General features: G+C 38.9%; 2 protein-coding genes across 2 annotated transcripts in view; one reads left to right on the top strand and one right to left on the bottom strand.

Annotated features, from left to right (window-relative positions):
• The window catches only part of LOC115222364 (pre-mRNA-splicing regulator WTAP), a 232,987-nt gene that overhangs the window by 19,551 nt on the left and 187,200 nt on the right, over nt 1–26,236 (top strand). The gene's annotated exons all lie outside the window — the stretch shown is intronic.
• Nucleotides 10,646–13,082, bottom strand: LOC115222344 (uncharacterized protein K02A2.6-like). The gene is made up of 2 exons (XM_029792532.1): nt 12,722–13,082; nt 10,646–10,665 (listed from the first exon to the last, which is right to left on the bottom strand). The coding sequence occupies exons 1-2, from the start codon at nt 13,080–13,082 to the stop codon at nt 10,646–10,648; spliced, it is 381 nt and encodes a 126-aa protein (XP_029648392.1).

Here is a 26,236-nt window from a genome sequence, read left to right as displayed (position 1 = left end):
CTGGTTTTTACGCTTTAGGAATGGTCACTTGTTGCTTGATGATCAACTTCATTCAGAATGACTTCAACCACCTGAATGAATGAAAACATGCAAATTTATGAATTGATCTTGGAGGACTGTTGCCAAACAATTGATGAACTTGTTGATATGACTAGTCCTGGAGCTCCTGCTAACAAATTTTGTGCAAAGAATTGGGAATGAGTTGCAGCAAAACTTGTGGCTCACTTGCTCACAGAAGATCAAAAGCAGTCATGACTGAATGCGAAGGTGTGAAATGACTGGTGATGAAAGCTGTTACTGTGGAATTTGCAGATGAAGGAAAAACGACAGAGGTGTTAAAAGGTATCACTTCACAAGAGTTCGAGGACTGCTTTGAACAATAGGAAATGTGTCTGGACCAGTGCACTTCTTCACATGGAGAATACTTTGGGAGCAATAAAAGTTAAACATGTAAAACTTAAGTGAATAACAAATATTGCAAAATTCTGGTTTCTTTTGGGTACCCCCTCATATTGTGTAATGTCAAGCTTACATATTTATGCAAGCATGTAAGCATAATTTTTACCCCACTGAAATTAATACTACCTGAACAAGATTGTGGAATGGTCATAATCTTAATGGTGTCATGTGGTTAAATATTTTCACCTCTCATACCTCTTGATTTTTATGGTTTATATATACACATATGTATCTATGTATGTTTGTATTTGTGTATATACTAGCTGCTTTCTCATATACAAGCAAAGCCATTGCTAGAAAGAATCACTGAAATGAGTCATTGATGAAGCAGTGTGAGGCCCTTGTATGACTCTTGAGTCCAGCAAAAGATTTGCACATTCTGTTGCATAATGCATAGCTATGTTGGCTGGCAGAAGGAACAGGTACCATAGTATGAACTCTTTTAACATGTCATTTTCAATCCTCCAACTGAAAGTCACACCTTTCCACAGGTTGCATATTTTCTGTTGTGAACAATAGCTATATCACAATTTACACATGTACGTACCAACCTACCTACATACATATATATGATGGGCTTCTTCCAGTTTCCATTTACCAAATCTTCTCACAAGGCTTTGATTGACATTTTATTATAATAAAAGACACTTGCTCAATACCTATTTATGTGTGTGTATACATTTATGTGTGTGTATAATGTTCTATCTTTTATTTGTATTAGTCATTTGATTTTGTGCATATAATATAGAGGTTTTAGTTGAACAAATCAACTCCAGTACTTATTTTTAAAGCTTACTACTCATTCTATCAGGCTCTTTTGCTGAACTGCAAAGTTACAAGGAATAAACCATGTGGGGGTGAGGAGCAAACAAAAAAATTGTGAAAAGTATGCAGGTTGTAGTCGAGAGTTTCCATATGAAATCTGCCAAATGCAAGCTTTCTTTTCAGGTACATGACACGGCTGTCCCTCGTCCCAGGGTCTCTGATGCCCACACCTCCCAAACCCTCAGAGTTGGCACGCTCAATGTTGGCACATTGAAAGGTAGGTCTGGAGAGATTGTAGAGCTGCTTGAACGGAGACGTGTGGATGTATGCTGTATCCAGGAAGTAAGGTGGAGAGGAGGTTCTGCTAGGCTCCTCACAGGCAAGGAACACAGGTACAAGATCTTCTGGGCAGGGAACACTGACGGAGTCGGGGGCGTAGGTATACTTCTTGCGGAGAAATGGGTAGGTAAGGTAATCGAGGTAGTCAGAGTAAGTGACAGAGTAATTAAAATTAGATTAGTTCTTCACCATAGGACAGCTACCATCATCTCGGCATATGCCCCTCAACCAGGGCTACCGGAAGGACAAAAAGACCAATTCTATGACACCCTATTGCGGACTACCTCATTGACAAATGACAGTGACCTTCTCTTCGTGGCAGGTGATTTCAATGGACATGTTGGACGACATGTTGGGGGCTTCCATGGCGTCCATGGAGGCTACGGTTTTGGCTCTCGAAATGAGGAAGGAACCAGGCTGCTGGAGTTCTGCGATGCAAATGACCTTATGGTCTGCAATACCCACTTCAGGAAACCCACCTCTCACCTAGTCACCTACCGTTCTGGCAGACACACCAGCCAGATTGACTACATCCTTGCCAGAAAAAGGGAAAGAGGGCTGATTATAAATGCCAAAACCTTCCCAGGCGAAGAATGTACTCCCCAACATAGATTAGTAGTTAGCGACTTCAGGATCAGAGCTAAATGGTTGCCCAGAAGAAGACCAGCTTGGAGGAGAAGGGTCTGGAAGCTTAAAGATCCTGCAAATGGACAGAGATTTAGAGACATACTACTCGAAGCCTCTGACGAAATAGAAGGGGATATAGCTTCACTTAATGTGGAAGACAACTGGAGATTCCTACGGGACAATCTGCTGACAGCCACTGACCAGATCTGTGGATGGAGCAAAGTACCATCTTGACCCAGAGTAACATGGTGGTGGAACACTGTGGTTGACAGGGCTATTAGACAAAAGAGGCAGGCTTGGAAGGACTGGAAGAACGGTGGTAGCAGGGAATTGTATCAGACAGCCAAAAGGGAAGCTAGGAGACAGGTTTATTTAGCCAGAGGGGAAGCGGATAAGAAAAAATTTGCCAATGTTCTGAGCCGTGAGGATGAAAGACTTGATGTATTTCATGTTGCAAGACAGTGTGTGAGAGAGAATCGTGATGTGGTAGGAGAGAAGGGTGTTCGCATGGATGATGGTTCACTTGCGCTAAATGAGGATGCAAAGAGAGAGGTTTGGAGATGCCACTATGAAAGGTTGCTGAATAAAGAAAATGAATGGGATAAAGAGAGTCTGCCGAATGTTGACCCAACAGAGGGACCAGCTATCCGAGTTGATAGTTCCGTGGTAGCTAAGGCAATTAGAAGCATGAAGACAGGGAAAGCCCCAGGCCCATCAGGAATTACTGCAGAGATGCTCAAAATATCTGGCAGTGTCGGCTATAACCTAGTCACCCGTATAGTCAACCAGGTGATACACGAAGGAGTCATACCCAATGACTGGTGTAGCAGCATACTAGTCAACTGCTACAAAGGTAAAGGTGATGCCCTGGATACAAATAATTACAGAGGTATCAAGCTGTTGGATCAGGTAATGAAGGTTACGGAGAGGGTCATAGCCCAACTAATTAGAGAGAGAGTTAGTTTAGATGAGATGCAGTTTGGGTTTGTCCCAGGGAAAAGCACCACTGATGCTATATTCCTGGTAAGGCAGCTGCAGGAGAAATACCTAGCCAAAGATAAGCCCCTGTACCTGGCTTTCGTTGACATGGAGAAAGCCTTTGATAGGGTCCCCCGTTCCCTCATCTGGTGGTCAATGAGGAAACTAGGGATAGATGAATGGCTGGTGAGGGCTGTGCAAGCCATGTACAGAGATGCCGTAAGTAAGGTTAGAGTTGGCAGCATGTACACAGAAGAATTCAAGGTAGAGGTTGGGGTCCACCAGGGTTCAGTACTCAGCCCCCTCCTATTTATCATAGTCCTCCAGGCAATTGTGGAGGAATTCAAGACAGGTTGCCCCTGGGAGCTCCTCTATGCTGACGACCTCGCTCTAATCGCTGAGTCACTATCAGAACTGGAGGAGAAGTTCCAGGTGTGGAAGGAGGGTTTAGAATCGAGGGGCCTTAGAGTCAACCTAGCTAAAACCAAAGTACTAATAAGTAGGAAGTTAGAAAATCCACAAATATCCTCAGGATGATGGCCCTGCTCGATCTGTAGAAAAGGTGTAGGTAGAAACTCTATAAGATGTACCCAGTGTAAGCTATGGACACATAAGAGGTGCAGCAATGTCAAAGGTAGGCTAACTGGGAAGTTAGTTTTTGTATGTGGCAGATGCTCTGGAGCATTGACCTCCGAAAATCTGCAGAAAACAACTTCCGTCACTTTCCGGGGGGAAAAACTAGAAGTAGTTGATAGCTTCCGCTATCTAGGTGACCAAGTCAGTAGTGGGGGCGGGTGCGCTGAAAGTGTAACTGCTAGAATAAGAATAGCCTGGGCAAAGTTTAGGGAGCTCTTACCTCTGCTGGTGACTAAAGGCCTCTCGCTCAGAGTAAAAGGCAGACTGTATGATGCATGTGTACGAACAGCTATGCTACATGGCAGTGAAACATGGGCCGTGACTGCTGAGGACATGCGTAAGCTTGTGAGGAATGAAGCCAGTATGCTCCGATGGATGTGTAATGTCAGTGTACTTACTCGACAGAGCGTTAGTACCTTGAGAGAAATGTTGTACCTAAGAAGCATCAGTTGTTGTGTGCAAGAGAGACGATTGCGCTGGTATGGTCATGTGGCGAGAATGGATGAAGATAGGTGTGTGAGAAAGTGCCAATCCCTAGCAGTTGAGGGAACCCGTGGAAGAGGTAGACCCAGGAAAACCTGGGACGAAGTGGTGAAGCACGACCTTCGGACGTTAGGTCTCACCATGGAAATGACTAGAGACCGAGACCTATGGAAGTATGCTGTGCGTGAGAAGACCCGGCAAGACTAGTGAAGCCATAATCCGTGGCCCCTACCTGGGACGTAGTCAGTCCACCTGTGCATACCTTCCTTCTTGTGACACTTGTGAAGACCTGTTGAGGCAAGTGAGAATCGAATCGAATCAAATCGAACCAAATCAAAATAGATGAACATCAATGGAATTTGTATCCTTGTGGTACCAGTGCCGGTGGCACATAAGAAAACCATCCGAACGTGATCGTAGCCAGTACCGCAACGACTGGCCTCCGTGCTGAGGGCACGTAACAAACACCATCCGAGCGTGGCCGTCCGCCAGCCCCATCTGGCACCTGTGTCGGTGACACATAAGAAAACACCATCCGAGCGTGGCCGTCAGCCAGCCTCGTCTGGCACCTGTGTCGGTGGCACATAAAAAACACCATCCGAGCGTGGCCGTCTGCCAGCCTCGTCTGGCACCTGTGTCGGTGGCACATAAAATCACCCACTACACTCTCGGAGTGGTTGGCGTTAGGAAGGGCATCCAGCTGTAGAAACACTGCCAGATCTGACTGGCCTGGTGCAGCCTTCGGGCTTGCCAGACCCCAGTTGAACCGTCCAACCCATGCTAGCATGGAAAGCGGACGTTAAACGATGATGATGATGATGATGATATATATGATAAAATATTAGGGAATAAATCCAAACTTACAGGGAAAAATCAGATTTAGGTTTAAATCCAATTTTATAGTATAAATATATTATATTATATTATATTAAATTAGAGATAAAACCACTATTAGGCAAATCAAACAATGAAAAACATAAACCAATATATAAAATTAATTTAATTTATATTATTTTAAATATATATCAAAAGTATTAAAAGTTTAATAAAAGATATATATATATATATATATATATATATATATATTATATATATATATATATATATATATACGATGGGCTTCTTTAGTTTTCATTATCAAATCTAGTCACAATGTGATTTTCAAAGCGCCCGCTCAACTGTTGACATGATCTTTGTCTCACGTCTTCTCCAGGAGAAATGCCGTGAACAAAACCACTCCCTTTACATGGCTTTTATAGACTTAACCACAGCCTTTGACACCATTGACCATGATGTTTTGTGGGAAATCCTGAAAATAATTTGGCTGCCCAGCAAATTTTCTTGCCATTGTGAAGGACTTCCACAACAGTGATGACCAGAGTCATCCATAATGGCACACAGTCTGACTTATTCTGGGTCCAAGTCAGTGTCAAGCAAGGATGCATACTTGCCCTGGTCATCTTCAACTTCTACATGGCAGTTGTAGCCCTCCATGCCAGGCATTCATTCAAGCTGAAAGATGCAATAACTATCAGATACCGGCCAGATGGCAGTATCTTCAATCTGAGGTGCCTGAAGCAAAGACGTCATCTCAACACATCTTTGAGTTGCAATAAGCAGATAATACAGCACTCGTCAGCCATAGCTCTGCTGGCCTTCAAAGGCTCTTGGACCACATGTCAGATGCATACAGCCATGCTGGCCTAGTCATCAATACCAAGAAGATGGAAATCCTCCAACAGCCTTGTACCCCTGACACCAACCCATGCTCCTTCCATGTTGAAGATGTGACAATTGTTAATATAAACTAATTCACATACCTTGGCTCAGTCCTCAACAACACTCTTGATCTGACAGACGATATTTAACGCTGTATTCATCATGCCTCTGCTGTGTTTGGTTGGCTACGTACTCGCGTCCTTCTTAACAAAAACATCAACATCATAACAAGAGTGGGTGTCTATAATACTGTTTGTGTCTCAATCCTGCTATATGGCTGTGAGTCTTGGGTGTCCTACTGGCGTGATATCAAGACGCTCGAAAGGTTTCGTATCTCTTGTCTTCAACAACTCCTTGGCTTACATTGGTGGAACAGAATCCCTCATGCTGAGATACGTGGCTGAACAAACAGCCAGCCATTGGAGGTAACAATCACTAATCACCAACTCAGATGGGCAGGGCATGTCATTCAAATGCCTTCAAATCAATTGGCCTGCCTTGTTATGTACAGTCAACTTGAATATAGAAGATGCTCTGTCAGTGGCCAGCACAAGTGCTTTAAAGATCACCTGAAGGCAACACTGAAAAAGTGTCATATCATTCCTGACAGTCTCGAATCAATGGCTGCAGATTGTACTAGCTGGCACGATGCTTACAAGACTGGCAGTACGTGGAGAACGCTGGAAGTCAATAGCAGCAAGGCTTTACTTGTTCCACTTGCAGATGTATCTGTCTCTCCAGAATTGGACTTCATAGTCATCAGAGATCACATAACTACAAATGATGTCTGGGAAAAGTACTCATTGCTTCGCGATGTTCACGAAATGAGATGATAATGATATGATGGGCTTCTTTAGTCTCCACTATCAAATCTAGTCACAAAGCTTTGGTTGGGGTGGGGCTATAGTAGAAGATACTTACCCAAAGTGTCATGCAGTAGGACTGAACCTAGACCCATGTGGTTGAGCAGCAAACTTCTTACGACATAGCCACACACACACGAGGTCTAATCAAAAAGTATTAGGGTTGGTGCTATAAAAAGAAAACTACATCACTTATCATTTTGGCATTTAATCTCCTTCACAGTAGTCCCCTTCTATAAAGCCACACAGTTTATCCAGCACTTTTTCCATTGATTGAAGCATTCCTGGAACTCCTTTTTTGGGATAGTGAGCAGCTGTCTAGTCACATTCTTTCCTTTATATAGGATTTGATTTTTGTCTTTGTTTCAGGGTCATAGCCATAGACTCGTGATTCATTATCTGATATGACCATTTTCAAAGACGTTTTTGACTTTATCACTACAAATAAGGAAATTCTGCACAGCTGAAACCCAGTCTTCTTGAGATAATCATACTCTTCACACTTTATGTCCAAGCACTGCTATAAACAGTAGAAGTGAGTGAGAATGTTATATAGATCAATCTGTGCCAAGCAGCTTCAGTCTGTGTACCTTAGCTCTATTACCTCTGTGCATGTGTGTCTGTACGTTTGTGTCACCTTGTGCTGGTATTACATGATAGTTGCACAAGAATTGTTGCCGTACAAGCAGTGTCATTCATTTCTAATCCTCTGTGAAAACATCTAGTCATGGGAAATATCACCTTGTTTGGGAAATAAGTAAGGGAAGTAACCGGAAGAGCATTTTGACTTAGAAAATTTGCCGTAACAAATTCTGTCTGACCTGTGCAAGCATGGAAAAGTGGATATTAAAATGTTGATAATAATAGCACTATTGTTACTGAAACGTTATACTAAGGCATTCTCAATTCACTTGTCCCTTACATTGCCTATATTTTGTACTAGCCCCCCCCCCCGCCTCTCCCACTAAGTCACTGTCCTAATATTTCTAGTTTCTTTTCTTCAGAACATCATCACTCTGGAAATTCTTCTCTGCTTATGTCTTTCCTTCAGTTATCAGTTTGCAAAAGTTCATGAGGAACAGTAATCACATCAATCTCGTGTGCACAAACCCTTTTCTAGAGCAGCAACAGAAACTGTTAAACTATTCAATATGGTAATGAGTAGTATTCTGGGAAGGACATTTTTATCTAGAAGTTTGTTGTTTATATATATATATTGTCAGTTAATTCTCCTCAAATTTAATGATATATAGATGAAGGAATATGTAATCATAATCCATACTTCTCACATGATCTGTAAATTACTGATGTATCAATAGTGTTTTCTTTGAATGTTATATAGTACTACAGAATATCTATAGATATATATAGATGCTATACTGTATTACAGAATATATCTAAAGATTTATAGATATACAATACGGCATTCAAGATGCTAAACAAGGTTGATTAATAGAAATGCTGTTATCTAAATTGGAGTTGCATCAAAACTATCTATATTCTGATATAAATGTGATCTAGCATTGAGCTTTAGCAACAGATGAATGATATCTAATTAAAAATAAGATGGGGGCAGGTGATTGTTGCTACTTGTTAGAGAAAGTAGTTTTGCTTTAAAAGTAATGGTATTGATTTCTAATATATTTCCATCAGTTATTAATCTGATTACAACTGCAAAGTAGAATTTAAAGTTCTCTCATTCACAGTTTGGTATTCTATAAAATCTCTCTTACCTTTCTTTAGGGCACTAACACGTTTTATGTTTGTATGAACTAATTTAGCTATCCCTTACAATCAACTCTGTTGCTTTCATAGTCCTTTTCAAAATAGTGAATCTGTTTTAGATAGACGTGAAATTCACTCTTTACATTTAGCAACAGATACATGTTAAATATTCAATAAAGAGTTAATAGGATTTACTATTAGCTGGCAGGAAATGTTGTTACTGCTTAAAAGTAATGATATTCATTCCTGTTATATTTCCATTAGTATTTTTTTTTTCTTTTACTTCTTTCAGTCATTTAACTGCGGCTATGCTGGAGCACCGCCTTTAGTCGAGCAACTCGACCCTGGGACTTATTCTTTGTAAGCCCAGTACTTATTCTATCGGTCTCTTTTGCCGAACCGCTAAGTGACGGGGACATAAACACACCAGCATCGATTGTCAAGCAATGCTAGGGGGACAAACACAGACACACAACACACATGCACACATATATATATACATATATACGACGGGCTTCTTTCAGTTTCCGTCTACCAAATCCACTCACAAGGCTTTGGTCGGCCCGAGGCTATAGAAGAAGACACTTGCCCAAGGTGCCACATGAACCCAGAACCATGTGGTTGGTAAGCAAGCTACTTACCACACATCCACTCCTGCGCCTATGGTAGTATTAGTTCTCTGATTCAAGATATTTGCTTCATTAGCAGCATCTGCCACTACCAGCAGAACCACCATCACAATATATGAGGCAACAAAGGAACCTCTACATTGTTGTTCAGTCTGGTAGAAATATGAGAAAAATTCCCTTATCACATCCTATTATTAAATAAGGAAAGGAAACATCAGCTGAAATGTGCATTTTTTGCAACAGGTGTAGGCATAACAGTATACTTTAGAAAGAAGTTCAGTTTATAACACTTTTGATTTTCATTCCACTTCATGTCACCTTGAGGCTTGTGTCTTCAGCTATTACTTCAATTTGACCAATGCTTTACAAGTGAAATTTGGTAAGCAGAAACTGCATGGAAGTCCATCACATGTAATAAATATGTGTATCCATGTGTGTTTCTCCATGTCTTCACATTGGCACTGCTTTGATAGAGGTGATGTTCATGTCATTGCATCTTGGTGATTTAATAAACTAAGGTTTGTGTCAAGGTAATCTAAGCAATAATGATGATGAACTACTGATGCAAATTTTGCATGTATAAGTGTTGGCTTAGAAATGGAATCACTAAATGTATATGGTATTGGACTACTAACTCATAAATGTTGAGTTCAGATCCATTGCAAGCACTTATTTGGGGTAGCATACACAACTATCAATAATTGGCACTAGATCACAAGTTTAGAAATGGTTATCTGTGACAAACAGGTAAAAAATATTTCTCTGATCCACATAAAGTCATGGAGGATCTTAACACTGGTTCATAAAATCCATCAGTGCTTAAGAAATATTTACATCCAGCTAGTCTGACCCTATTGATACCAGCCCACAACATGGCTCCTCCACCTTGTTGTTGATGTCGTAAACATTGGTGATGCTCTTCTCAAATAGACCTAACCATTTGCCCAACTGTCAGGTTCATCAAGGGTCACCCTGGTTTTGTCAGTGAACAGAACACAACCGTCTAACGTCATGTACTTTTGGGCCCATTGAAGCCTCAAACTCCTGTGGTGGGATGTTAAAGGAGGCAGTTTCAGGGGTTCTTGCATGGAAGCCATGGTCCCAAGGATGCGATTTCTGATGGTTTTGGTACATGAGGAAGTTTGGAGGTAGTGAAAATGGCTTTGCTTGTTTGTCCAGCTTTCCCACGTAACTTGCAGCCAATATTCCTTAAATCTCTAGCTTGGAGGTCTCACAATCAGGTCGTTTCTTCCTTGGTACTCATGTGGCCAAATAATTCATTATGTCAATAAATGTTATAATATCATTATGGTTTTCTGTTAAATATATACTCAATGTATGCTTAATATGTATGAGTACCCTTCATTTTCTAAAAACAAAATGTCAATGTGGGCTATTTTCATTCAAAAGCTATTAGCGTGTTCACCCCCAAACTGAAGAATCTGAAATAAAAAAGAAAGGACGTTACACAGAATAATGAAAACAACAATGGTGTTGCCATAGTGTGCAAACCAGCTGGGAAAAGTTTTATCAAAATTGATTCACAGAAAATTGAGAAATCCTAAATCTCACTCCTAATCTATTAGCGTGGTTCAGGGAGTATTGTTATTCTAATTTCATTTTTCTCTGCTCGACGGCAGTTTATCGAATATGGATTTAATCTTTCTTGTAAACATTAGTTCAACTGAGGATTTACTTGATAATTTACTTGATAATGTGTTTTGAGTAACTCTATATACCCTTAGAAATTTTATTAATGCCAGGTCATCAATCCTTCCATTGTTTGCTTTTCTTAGTGCCCTCTTGAATGTGTCCACAAACCGTTCTGCCTGACCATTTAACTGTGACTAATATAATGGCGTGGTTATATGATCAATTTGGAACATCTGGCAGAAATCTCTGAATTGAGATCCTGTAAACTGTGTTCCTTTATCAGACACAATGGTATCCAGTATACCATATCAAGCAAATATCTCATGAAGGAAATCAATTATTGCAAAGGATGTAGGATGTTTACATTTACATACTTCTGGCCATTTTGTGTAGCTATCCACTACAAGAAAATAGCTTCCATATAGTGGGCCTTTGAAGTCCATGTGAAGCTGGGACCATGGTGTCTCAGTCTTTGGCCACAGTTGACACCTTACAGTAGGTGATTTTGTTGTCAGAGCATAGCGTCTGTGGGATCTTACAAGAGTTTTGATATCTTTATCTGTCTTTGGCCAATACACATAGCTTCTCATAAGTGCTTCCATGAGTGACATTCCTGGATGTCCAACATGAAAATCTTTCAGAATTCTTTTTTGCTGTGTAAATGGTACTACAATCCTCTGTGCGTACATTAGAATGTTGTTGCATACAGTCTGGCATGTATTTACTTTAAAGTCATCTTTCAATGCTTTGGCTTTAATTTCTTCTAAGGTTAAAGGCAATTCACTAATCACGATAAAATGCTTTTTATCTCTGTTTCAACTCTTAAGAATGCAATCATACTTATTTTGAATGATCCAACATTTTCAGGTATTAACCTAGATAACCTGTCTGCTTGGCTTAACAATTTTGAGGAGAGGTTTTCCATTTTGAAATTGTAGTTCAACAAAATGGTTCCCCATCTCTGTAATCTATTGGTTTTGTGTGCTGGGATGCCCTTCTTAGAGCCAAATATAGTCAATAAGGGGCAATGATCAGTTTGATGACAAAACCTTCTGTTATGGATGAATTTATGGAACTTTTTTTACAGCATAAATACTTGCCAAAGCTTCTTTCTCAATCTGGCTATAATTCCTCTCAATGGGCAATAGTGTATGTGATGTATGTGCTACAGGTTTTGTATTACCATCTTCATACTTATGCAAAATTACTGCACTAATAACATATTCACTGACATCTGAAGCTACTATAATTTCCTTTTTCATATCGTAGTGTGTTAAAGATAGCTCGGAAGTTAGTTTATCTTTTAATTGTTTGAAGGCTCCTTGGCATTTTTACATCCCATTTCATTCCTTTCTTTAGCAGGTAATTTAATGGTGCACGCAAGTTATGAATATTAGGGATGTAACTTTGGTAATAATTCTCCAAACCCCCAAAACTTGTAATCAAAGCTGTGGAGTCAGAGTTGGAAACAGTTAATGCTTAGCTGGAGTCAGAGTTGATAAAACTATACCAACCCTGATTCTGACTCACAGTGTCTTTATTCTTTAATATAAACCAGTTATAACATGTAGGTCTACTCAAAGTACAAGCATATGCATATGCTTTATGAGATATGCAGACCATAATCACTTAATTACATAAGTAGGAGTCAGAGGTGCCAATAATACAGGAGTTGGAGTCAAAGTTTTTTGTTTTGACTCCACAGCGCAGCTTGTAATGTCACCATGTTCTTTCTCGAGGACATATTTTTAATTGCTGATGCCCTGGTAGGATCCAGACTCCAACCCTTTCGATCTATGTTTTTCCCCAAATATCTAATTTTAGGCAAAAAGAAATCACACTTACCTCTGCTCAGTGTGAATCTGTATTCATTTAGTTTTTTAAATGTCTTTTTCACATGTTGTACATGCTGACTTCTTGATCCACTCTTAATCAATATGTCATCGAGATATACAATTGCAAATTCACAGTTTGCTAACATTGCATCCATAATTTGTTCGAAGATCACCAGTGTGACTTTTAAGCCAAATGATAACCTGTTGTATTTATACAGTCCTTTATGTATGTTAATTGTTAGGTATTTAAAGCATTCATCATCTAATCTAATTTGTAGATATGCATCAGAGAGATCCAGTTTAGAAAATATCTTGCCACTGTCTAATTTCGCAAATATGTCCTCTGGAGTAGGTAGCGGATAGTTGAACATTTTAAGACATTAGTTTAACCCAGTGAAAAAATCACCACACAATCTGATTTTATTCTTTTTCTTAACATACACAGTTGATGATGCCCATTTAGAATATGGCAATCTTTGGATAACTCCAATTTTTTCTAGTCTCTCTAAGTTTATCTGTTCTAACACAGTATATGGCACATTTCTTTTTGGTTTAAAAATTGGTACTGCATTTTTTAAAATCTCAAATTTTGCTTTTGTTTTCAAACATGCACATAGTTTGTCTGAAAACACATCTGGGAATACTTTCATTAATTCTTTTTGCAATTTGTCCGAGTCTGTGTTAGAACTTGTGCCTGTCTGTACCTATTACATTTTTGCAATAGTGATTAATGGGTAAATCCCAGAGATCAAACTTCACTATCCAATTCGTTCCAAATAGATCGTTAGTATTATTTAGCTCAAAAGCCTTTGCTTTTATCTTTCTAACTTGAAAAGTCACATTGTAATTGAATTCACCTCTAAACAATAATTTACTTCCCGAAACACCTCTTTTGTAGTTTTACTTAGTACTGGTTTGCCATTTAATATAGTTATATCATTCCCAGTATCGAGCTGTAATCTGATATTTGTTCCATTTATTCAAATGGAAATTAAGGCAAAAAAATAAATTAAAAAGTAATGAAAAGTATTTTTTAAAAACCGGTAGAACCTGATTTGCTCTTCTACTTTTTCAGGCACAGGAGTGGCTGTGTGGTAAGAAGCTTGCTTCCCAACCACATAGTTCTGGGTTCAGTCCTACTGCGTAGCAACTTGGGCAAATGTCTACTATAGCCTTGGGCCAACCAAAGCCTTGTGAGTGGATTTGGTAGACAGAAACTGAAAGAAGCCCGTCATATATATATCATCATCATCATCATCATCGTTTAACGTCCGCTTTCCATGCTAGCATGGGTTGGACGGTTCAACTGGGGTCTGGCAAGCCCGAAGGCTGCACCAGGCCAGTCAGATCTGGCAGTGTTTCTACAGCTGGATGCCCTTCCTAACGCCAACCACTCCGAGAGTGTAGTGGGTGATTTTATGTGCCACCGACACAGGTGCCAGACGAGGCTGGCAGACGGTCACGCTCGGATGGTGTTTTTTTATGTGCCACCGACACAGGTGCCAGACGAGGCTGGCAGACGGCCACGCTCGGATGGTGTTTTTATGTGCCACCGACACAGGTGCCAGACGAGGCTGGCAGACGACCACGCTCGGATGGTGTTTTCGGTGTTTTCTTATGTGCCACCGACACAGGTGCCAGACGAGGCTGGCGAACGGCTACGCTCGGATGGTGTTTGTTACGTGCCCACAGCACGGAGTCCAGTCAATGCGGTACTGGCTACGGTCCCGTTCGGATGGTTTTCTTATGTGCCACCGGCACTGGTACCACAAGGATACAAATTCCATTGATGTTCATCTATTTTGATTTGATTCGATTTGACTTTCACTTGCCTCAACAGGTCTTCACAAGTATCACAAGCAGGAAGGTATGCACAGGTGGACTCGACTACGTCCCAGGTAGGGGCCATGGGTTATGGCTTCACTAGTCTTGCCGGGTCTTCTCACGCACAGCATACTTCCATAGGTCTCGGTCTCTAGTCATTTCCATGGTGAGACCTAACGTTCGAAGGTCGTGCTTCACCACCTCATCCCAGGTTTTCCTGGGTCTACCTCTTCCACGGGTTCCCTCAACTGCTAGGGATTGGCACTTTCTCACACACCTATCTTCATCCATTCTCGCCACATGCCCATACCAGCGCAATCGTCTCTCTTGCACACAACAACTGATGCTTCTTAGGTACAACATTTCTCTCAAGGAACTAACGCTCTGTCGAGTAAGTACACTGACATTACACATCCATCGGAGCATACTGGCTTCATTCCTCATGAGCTTACGCATGTCCTCAGCAGTCACGGCCCATGTTTCACTGCCATGTAGCATGGCAGTTCGTACACATGCATCATACAGTCTGCCCTTTACTCTGAGCGAGAGGCCTTTAGTCACCAGCAGAGGTAAGAGCTCCCTAAACTTTGCCCAGCCTATTCTTATTCTAGCAGTTACACTCTCAGTGCACCCACCCCCACTACTGACTTGGTCACCTAGATAACGGAAGCTATCAACTACTTCTAATTTTTCCCCTTGGAAAGTGACGGAAGTTGTTTTCTGCAGATCTTCGGAGGTCAATGCTCCCGAGCATCTGCCACATACAAAAACTATCTTCTCAGTTAGCCTACCTTTGACATTGCTGCACCTCTTATGTGTCCATAGCTTACACTGGGTACATCTTATAGAGTTTCTACCTACACCTTTTCTACAGATCGAGCAGGGCCATCTTCCTGAGGACATTTGTGGATTGTCTACCTTCCTACTTATTAGTACTTTGGTTTTAGCTAGGTTGACTCTAAGGTCCCTCGATTCTAAACCCTCCTTCCACACCTGGAACTTCTCCTCCAGTTCTGATAGTGACTCAGCAATTAGAGCGAGGTCGTCAGCATAGAGGAGCTCCCAGGGGCAACCTGTCTTGAATTCCTCCACAATTGCCTGGAGGACTATGATAAATAGGAGGGGGCTGAGTACTGAACCCTGGTGGACCCCAACCTCTACTTTGAATTCTTCTGTGTACATGTTGCCAACCCTAACCTTACTTACGGCATCTCTGTACATGGCTTGCACAGCCCTCACCAGCCATTCATCTATCCCTAGTTTCCTCATTGACCACCAGATGAGGGATCGGGGGACCCTGTCAAAGGCTTTCTCCATGTCAACGAAAGCCAGGTACAGGGGCTTATCTTTGGCTAGGTATTTCTCCTGCAGCTGCCTTACCAGGAATATAGATAGCATCAGTGGTGCTTTTCCCTGGCACGAACCCAAACTGCATCTCATCTAAACTAACTCTCTCTCTAATTAGTTGGGCTATGACCCTCTCCGTATCCTTCATTACCTGATTCAACAGCTTGATACCTCTGTAATTATTTGTATCTAGGGCATCACCTTTACCTTTGTAGCAGTTGACTAGTATGCTGCTACACCAGTCTTTGGGTATGACTCCTTCGTGTATCACCTGGTTGACTATACGGGTGACTAGGTTATAGCCGACACTGCCAGATATTTTGAGCATCTCTGCAGTAATTCCTGATGGGCCTGGGGCTTTCCCTGTCTTCATGCTTCTAATTGCCTTAGCTACAACGGAACTATCAACTCGGATAGCTGGTCTCTCTGTTGGGTCAACATTCGGCAGACTCTCTTTATCCCATTCATTTTCTTTATTCAGCAACCTTTCATAGTGGCATCTCCAAACCTCTCTCTTTGCATCCTCATTTAGCGCAAGTGAACCATCATCCATGCGAACACACTTCTCTCCTACCACATCACGATTCTCTCTCACACACTGTCTTGCAACACGAAATACCTCAAGTCTTTCATCCTCACGGCGCAGAACATTGGCAAATTTTTTCTTTTCCGCTTCCCCTCTGGCTAAATAAACCTGTCTCCTAGCTTCCCTTCTGGCTGTCTGATACAATTCCCTGCTACCACCGTTCTTCCAGTCCTTCCAAGCCTGTCTCTTTTGTCTAATAGCCCTGTCAACCACAGTGTTCCACCACCATGTTACTCTGGGTCGAGATGGTACTTTGCTCCATCCACAGATCTGGTCAGTGGCTGTCAGCAGATTGTCCCGTAGAAATCTCCAGTTGTCTTCCACATTAAGTGAAGCTATATCCCCTTCTATTTCGTCAAAGGCTTCGAGTAGTATGTCTCTAAATCTCTGTCCATTTGCAGGATCTTTAAGCTTCCAGACCCTTCTCCTCCAAGCTGGTCTTCTTCTGGGCAACCATTTAGCTCTGATCCTGAAGTCGCTAACTACTAATCTATGTTGAGGAGTACATTCTTCACCTGGAAAGGTTTTGGCATTTATAATCAGCCCTCTTTCCCTTTTTCTGGAAAGGATGTAGTCAATCTGGCTGGTGTGTCTGCCAGAACGGTAGGTGACTAGGTGAGAGGTGGGTTTCCTGAAGTTGGTATTGCAGACCATAAGGTCATTTGCATCGCAGAACTCCAGCAGCCTGGTTCCCTCCTCATTACGAGAGCCAAAGCCGTAGCCTCCATGGATGCCATGGAAGCCCCCAACATGCCGTCCGACATGTCCATTGAAATCACCTGCCACGAAGAGAAGGTCACTGTCATTTGTCAACGAGGTAGTCCGCAATAGGGTGTCATAGAATTGGTCTTTTTGTCCTTCCGGTAGTCCTGGTTGAGGGGCATATGCCGAGATGATGGTAGCTGTCCTGTGGTGAAGGACTAATCTAATTTTAATTACTCTGTCACTTACTCTGACTACCTCGATTACCTTACCTACCCATTTCTCCGCAAGTAGTATACCCACGCCCCCGACCCCGTCAGTGTTCCCTGCCCAGAAAATCTTGTACCTGTGTTCCTTGCCTGTGAGGAGCCTAGCGGAACCTCCTCTCCACCTTACTTCCCGAATACAACATACATCCACACGTCTCCGTTCAAGCAGCTCTACAATCTCTCCAGACCTACCTTTCAATGTGCCAACATTGAGTGTGCCAACTCTGAGGGTGTGGGAGGTGTAGGCCTCTGAGACCCTGGGATGAGGGACAGTCGTGTCATGTACCTGAAAAGAAAGCTTGCAGTTGGCAGATTTCATACTGAAACACTAGACTTCAACCTGCATACATTTCACAGTTTTTGCGCTATATGATCAAATAAGCCCTACATGGGGGTGCGGTTGGGGGTGGTAAAGTAAGACGGGGTTAGAAACTTCCGGTGTTGGTGGAGGGCGAGAGACTACAGCTGCATACGTTTCACCGTTTTTGCTCCATATGATCAAATAGAACTGACGTCGGTGTATACGCGGGGGGGGGGTCAAGACAGCGGTAGAAACTTCCGGTATTGGTGGAGGGGGTGGGAGGGCGGGCGCCTCGAAGGAGCAATGAGAATGAATATAAATCGTAGGGAATATTACCCACCATCTAGAAACTTTGGAAATTTAGTAGAACATAATTTAAATGAGAGGGAGCGAGATAGTACTTTGTAAAGGAATCATGGGGAATGGAATAACACGGGGAGGCCTGAAAACAAAGAAGGAATTGAAACAGACAGGAAGCCATGTTGACAACATGGCGATATAGATAATAGAGAAACGGGATTAGGTTTACGATCAACGCTTAAAAGTATGAATATGAATGGCAGGTGAAAAGTTAAGATCGCTTAGCTGGTCATATTTCTGAGATCCGTGTTGTCATCAAGTAGCTTGAGAAATGGGATGAAATAAAATCGTACACTGGTTTATAAGGAGTTAGGGATTGTGGGGGGGGGGGGTGAGTAAAACAATTTAAATGAGAGGGAGCGAGAATAGTACTTTGTAAGGAATCCTGGGGATGGAATAACAGGGTGGCCTTGAAAGCAAAGAAGGAATTGAAAAGACAGGAAGCCATGTTGACAGTATGGCAATATAGATAATAGAGAAACGGGATTTGGTTTACGATCAACGCTTAAAATATGGGGTTGAATATAATTCATAGGGAATATTACACACCATCTAGAAACTTTGGAAGGAGCAACGAGAATGAATATAAATCGTAGGGAATATTACCCACCATCTAGAAACTTTGGAAATTTAGTAGAACATAATTTAAATGAGAGGGAGCGAGATAGTACTTTGTAAAGGAATCATGGGGAATGGAATAACATGGGGAGGCCTTAAAACAGAGAAGGAATTGAAACAGACAGGAAGCCATGTTGACAACATGGCGATATAGATAATAGAGAAACGGGATTAGGTTTACGATCAACGCTTAAAAGTATGAATATGAATGGCAGGTGAAAAGTATATATATATATATATATATATATATATATATATATATATATATATATATAAATTAGGGATAAAACCACTATTATGCAACTCAGACAGTGATAGACATAAACCAAACATAAATAACAAATAAAAAATATTTTTATAAAACATTTAACTAAATCTCAAAAAGTATAAAAATGAATAATCAATATATAATAAGTAAAAAAACTACGTACGTTTCATGGCTAGAATTAAATTCGAATTACAATTAAATTTAAATTTAATTGAAATGAATTTCAATATTAATACTTATTACTATTATCAAAAACATTTTTATGATATACTAGCAGTATCGCCCGGCGTTGCTCGGGTTGTAAGGGAAATAACTATATAAGCATTTTTAGAGAGTTATAGCCCAAAAATGCATTAAAAATTGAAAAAAAATAAAGGTAAATTTTTTTTAAAAATCGTTGACACATCGTAGATATTTTTAGAGAGTTACTTCCCTTATATAAAAGCGAAAAAAATGCATTAAAATGGGAAAATATGATGGTAAATTTTTTTTAAATCGTAGACTCATCATAGACGCGCGCTAATACCCAGAAGGGCTCGATATGAATCATGACTATAAGATACCCGCTTTTGGTTAAACTGCACCGCAAAATGTGGAAGTAGTTACAAATCTAAATCGTAGGAGACAGACACACAACTTCACTCTTATATAAAGATGCTTTTTTTTTTCAGTCATAGAGTTAGATTTATGAAGGTCTTCAGTAGAAAATCCTTCGAATTCTGACTCGCTGCTTGATATAATGAAATTCGTATCCATTTTTTGTCAGAATTACAAATTTTGAAAACACAATAGGAACAAATTTCGGAAAAAAATCTCCCATAATTCACGGAATTAAAATTACACTTCGATTTTTGTACAAAACTGTATTTGAAGTGTTTACGAAGTATAATACGTGTTTTCACGAATGTACTAAAGAGATTTACTCTGATATTCTCATTTAAATATAAATAGGTAAATTCGGGCGGTTTGGTAACGAAAGGGTTAAACGGATGCATACATTTATTAATAACTATATATAAGTGTCGTCTGTTTATACATAAACACTGTTTCATACTGCAATTATATATACATATATCTATAGAGTAAAATAAAAACCAATTTACCTTTTCTGTATTGTTATAGCAATTCGACCGTCCGTGTGTCTTTGCAAATGTGTTGGAATGATAAGTGAGTTGTGTTTTGGCGCCTTTTTTACTAATAACAAACACACACGTGTTTGTATGTAGTTGTTTGAAACGTTTGTGTTTGCCACTCTCATATATGTATGTGTATGCATGTGTGTGAGGAATGACACACACACACTCACGCACGCACACATGTACATCAATGCTTTCAGAGTGAAATGTTAAAATATTGAGTTTTCTCGAATTTTGTCTTAATTGGTGGTAAAATTGAAAGAAATTTTTTATGGCATCACCCACTGGAAGTACTCTGAAAAATCATGGGTACACTCTAATTGAAGAAATTGTGTGAGGAGTAAATCGTTATGTATTTATTTGTTTCTGTTTGCTGTTTTTTTTTTTTTTAGTAGTGGTTTAAGGTACACTTCTCTCGTTTTATCGAATTAGTTTCACTTTAATCGCTGCAAACTTGCAAAGAGAAAGTCGTAGAAATGAGTGATAGAGTGAGTGAATGAGATCGCTCCCTTTTTGTGTGTGTGTGTGTGTGCGAGTGCTGTAGCCCACATTAAGAGAAGCATTTGACTCATACACCACAATGTGAGTTTTCTCTAAATTTTGCTTAATTGGGGTTGAAATTTTAAAAACTGGACCTGGCATGACCTGATGCATTCTACTCTTAAAAATGCTAGGTAAATTGTAATTGAAGAAATCCTATATTGTAGATTTCTATAAGTGACAAAGGGAGGCAGATAAAATCTGCCTTTTATAATAAGAGATATCGCAAAGTGACTAACTAATGTATACTCCCTAATATTATTATTATTATTATTATTATATATATATATAGTATATATATATAGTATAGTAGATAATGGTATAATATATATATATATATATATATATATATATAATAAAATATTAGGGAATGAATCCAAACTTACAGGGAAAAATCAGATTTAGGATTGAATCCAATTTTATAGTAAAATATTATATTAAATTAGAGATAAAACCACTATTAGGCAAATCATACAATGAAAAACTTAAGCCAATACATAAGATTATTTAATTTATATTATTTAAATATATATCAAAATTATTTAAAAAATAATTAGTATAACACTACGATTGTTTCATGACTGTCAATTCTTAAAATTTCGAGTTACAGTCATTCTTCAGGTGGTTTAAATATCTAAAATATAATCAATATTTTAAAGATATAAATAATATATATAATATAATAATTTTACTTATAATAAACTCTATTATCAATTATGATTATATCCAAATCGACTATAATGTTAAATATTAATTTTAATTTATAAGGTAGGAAACCCATAATCTAATATCAATATTAGTCTATATCTAATTACATAAATATTTAAAATGACTAATATATATAAATTATCAATGAAAATATATATATAAATATTATAATCAAGATCTAAAATAATCTTTATAAATAATTGTATATGCACATATAATAAAAACCTAATAAATTTAATTTTTCATATTTAAAGATGAAATAGCTAATTTCAAAATACAAATAAACTAACTTAAACGAACTTTCAGAAATCTTATGTAAAATACTTTTAGAAATAATCAAATCGTAGTGATATAGTATCGAATAAATACTATAAGTACTATAAATATAATTATGAATGGGAATAATTATCGAATATAAATTTAAAGTAATAACTAAGTTATGATATTAAATTAGACATGGCCTGGACCAATCTTTAGTCGAAACATATCTAAGTTTATCAAAGTTTATCTAATTTAATTATAAATTTAAAACTACAATTAATACTATTAAAACATGTATATACAAAGCCTAACTTAATACACCTCTTATGCTTGCTATCAAATAATAAATCTATCGCTAAGAAGTATCTTACAAATAAACTTAAATTTAATATCTAATAATATAGAAAATTACGATAATTAGATCATTACATAAACAACGATATTTACATAAGGAGAATATTATTACTCCAAAGGCTTATACAATATTAAAATTTACAATTTGAAGATCTTAAATAAATACATACTTAACTTAGCGAGGTTTAATCAATGAACTAAAATTTTGAATCAGAAAACGTCTTTTACAGCGTTTATAAGAATACTCGTGGAATTACGTTATTAGCAAAAAAAAAGAATAAATTGTTGAAGAATTCATTACGCGTGAGGAACCTACGTTTATTAAAGATTATGAATGGGAAAATTATTTATAATTCATTACGCGTGAGGAACCTACGTTTATTAAAGATTATGAATGGGAAAATTATTTGTTTATCATTGTAAAAAGAATGAATTCACAAATAAAGAATAAAATCTCTCTATACTATATTTATTAATCTCTAATTTAATATAATATATATATATATATGTATTTATATATATATATATGTATGTATGTATGTACATATATATATATATATATGTATGTATGTATATATATATATATGTATGTATGTATATATATATATATATATATATATGTATGTATATATATATATATATGTATGTATGTATGTATATATATATATATACATATATGTATGTATAAGTAATTAAAAACACTTTAATATTGAAATGCGTCTGTGGCTAATCGGATTTGTTGTTTTTCTCTTTGCCTACATAAAAAAGTGTGTTACTGTCATGGAGATTCTTATAGTAGCAGAAAAGGAATTTTTAACTCCTATTTCTAAATTCAGTATGTGAAGCTGACCCCTAATTATAATTATGTTTATAATTATAGAATATTTGTATAATTTTACCTATAAAGGTTATTTTAATGTACCGAGCTACTTGGTAAAATTATTAATTAATTGATTATATATGTGTGCGTGTGAGTATATATGTATGTATATATATTTGTGTGTGTATTGAAATTGAAATAGGCTGTAACTCTCATAGCCTGTGGAAATTACTCCTGGAAGTGACTTTCTTTATCATAAGATGTAATCCCATAGCTTATGGATATCACTGTGGAATTGATGTTCTTACCATTCCTTACTGTCTCTATTATGTTATTTTATTATTTTATTTTACTCTACTTCCTCACTTGTTAGATTCCTAACATTATGGTCTCTCTGATGAAGCTTTGGGGCTCAATCATTGTCCAATGTTTGTTCAACCTTTGTAAAATCCCTGTATGTTACTGGTATGATGTGGAAAACTTGAACAGCCCCATAATAGAAACAGTCGTAAAAGTTTAGTATTTTTTCATTCATTTATTGTTATTCACTTATTTATTTTTATTTATCTTTAATTTATACTAGCTTAAGGTGACCCATTCTACGTGCGGGTAAGAGTGTGGTTGTTACTTTCTGTTGCTTCCTTTCTGTTTTTTATCACCACATTCTCCCTCTTTGTTTCTCTCCCCTTTCTCTCTCACTTTCACACTCTTTTACTCTTCCTTTCTCTCGGACTTTCCCTCGCTTTCTCTTACTCTATCTTTCTCTATCTATCTCTCTCCCATTTATAAACAACAAAAAGCTTGAGTAAGTTTAGAAAGAAAATATTTTGAAAGATCAATCATAAATATCAGGCAGTGACAACGGAAAGGTCTGCTTCAAGGCAGACAGCAAAACACTAACATTTAAAAGGGACAGACGAACTTGCGAGCTGAATAAAAATTAAAAAATTTTAGAAACCAAAGTTTGAAGGGATAGAATCTGAGGATAGTAGAGTCACCGTGACTGGTATTTCTTAATGCTGGACAGCAACGTAGTGGCAGTTTAATGGCTGGCGTAAAATTTTGAATTTGATGTAAAAGAAAATTCCTAAACACCAAGTTTTGAAATGATTCTTTCTCACGATAGTAGACTCACCAATGCAAGCATTAACAACTTCTTCATCATTGATGGCAACACATTGAAGATTTAAAGGCTGGCGCAAATTTTTTAGCTTGATGTAACAGAGAATTCCTAAACACCCGCTCCTGTAAATTTTAATCCCCTTCCAGCCCCATTTAGACCCCTTTTCACATTTTGGTTAATATAACCCGATTTCATTCAGGTCTACTCAGGCCACATTTTATAAGATGAGGAATTTTGTCCTAGAAGTCATGCCTTTCATTTGAGGAAAAAAATAGTTGCCATGCAAACTCACCAGCACTTTTAACATAGGTGTGCATATTTTCAACTCAACCGACCACATAATGCACACATTATATATATATATATATATAAAGTTAATCCAAACATGAAAACACAAAGAGAAAACACAACGCGAGGACGTGGAACAAATATAGTATTATTGGACGCTCAGGAAGGGAGGGATACATATATATATAAATACAGATATATACACTTTGTATATATACATTATATATACATATTTATATATAGAACACACACACACACACACATATATTTAAATTAACTCAATAAATATCTGATTCATAATATTTGTTCTCATGATTGTGTGGTGGTGGTGGCGATAATAAAACTCTATGAATGCAGACAGACATATATATAGAGAGAGAGAGGGAGGCGGTTGGGGAAAGAGGAACAGCGCTGGCGAAGGCAGTGGGGGGAAAAGATAGTAGTATCTGTCAAACGTCGTTATAGAGAGAAAGTGAGGAAGACATGCAGATAAGAGAATGAGAGGAGACTTGTCAAAGTGTGCGTTTTTTGCCCTAGTAATCACACCTTTTAAGATAGGGATTTCTAACCTAGTCCACTTGCATCTTCACCTCATTTTACATGTCCCTGTAAATTTTGGAGTCAATCCAACGGGATCTAGTGGCCTTTAAACCGTTCCAATGCCAAAACCAGACAAACAAACTTTTCGCATTTCAGATTTATAGATATTGATTTTTATTTATTTACTTGTTTATTTGCTTATTTCATTTGTTTATTTTGATTATTTATACATATGATTGTAATCATCATCATCATCATCGTTTAGCGTCCGTTTTCTGCACTAGCACGGGTTGGACGGTTCGACCAGGTTCTGAGAAGCCAGGGGCTGCACCAGGCTCCAGTTTGATCTGGCAGTGTTTCTACAGCTGGATGCCCTTCCTAACGCCAACCACTCCATGAGTGTAGTGGGTGCTTTTTACGTGCCAGGGGAGTCTGGCATCGGCCACGATCGGTTGGTGCTTTTAACGTGCCACCGGCACGGGAGCCAGAGCAGACTTGTCAAAGTGTGCGTTTTTTGCCCTAGTAATCACACCTTTTACGATAGGGATTTCTAACCTAGTCCACTTGCATCTTCACCTCATTTGGCATTGACCACGTTCGGTTGTTGCTTTTTTATGTGCCACCGGCACAGGTATCACATCTACTATTTCCATTGATATTTATTTCAGTGTTCATGTACTTGACTCAATAGGTCTCCTCAAGCACAGCAGGATGTTCTGGAATCCAGGTACTTTGAATGGGCAGGGGCTATGCGGAACTGGTGCAGGAAGCAGCCCGGGTCTTTGCAGTCACAGCATATCTCCAGAGATCTCGGTCCTTCGCCATTGCCTCTGTGAAGCCCAGCGCTCTGAGGTCATGCTTGACTACCTCATCCCATGTCTTCCTGGGTCTACCTCTCCCCCTGATACCTTCAACTGTTTGGGAGCGGCACTTCTTCACACATCTCTACTCATCAGTAGTACATGAGCATACCAGCGCAAACGTCTCTCATGCACACCACATCCAGCATTTCTCTCAGGGCGCTTACACTCTGTCGCGTGTGCACACTGACATTACACATCCAGCGGATCATGCTAGCTTCATTTCTTTCAAGTCTACACATGTCCTCTGCAGTCACGGCCCATGTTTCACTACCGTGAAGCATGGCAGTTCGCACACATGCATCATACAATCTACCTTTCACTCTGAGCGAGAGACCCTTTGTCACCAGTAGGGGTAGGAGCTTTCTAAACTTTGCCCAGGCTATTCGTATTCTAGTGGTGACACTCTGAGCATCCACCTCCACTACTAACTTGGTCACCCAGTAGTGGAAACTATCAACTACTTCTAGTTTCTCCCCCTGGAGTGTGATGAAATCTGTTTTCTGAGTATCTGTGGTGTCTATTGCCCCTGTGCATCTGCCACACACGAAAGCTATCTTATCAGTTAATTTCCTTTTGATGTTGTTGCACCTCTTATGTGTCCATAGCTTACACTGGGT

The sequence above is a fragment of the Octopus sinensis genome, linkage group LG19, assembly GCF_006345805.1.
Source record: "Octopus sinensis linkage group LG19, ASM634580v1, whole genome shotgun sequence".
NCBI lineage: Eukaryota > Metazoa > Mollusca > Cephalopoda > Octopoda > Octopodidae > Octopus > Octopus sinensis.
Note: the sequence above shows the minus strand (reverse complement) of the source record. Positions and strands in the feature narration are given on the sequence as shown.

Bases quoted from the DNA above. Each gene is read 5' to 3' on its own strand.
- LOC115222344 (XM_029792532.1), bottom strand. From the start codon at position 13,082: ATGTTCAACTATCCGCTACCTACTCCAGAGGACATATTTGCGAAATTA. The intron at 10,666-12,721 runs GTAAGTGTGATT...TTTTTATTTCAG, and splicing joins CAGATTCACACTGAGCAGAG to ATTCTTCAGTTTGGGGGTGA.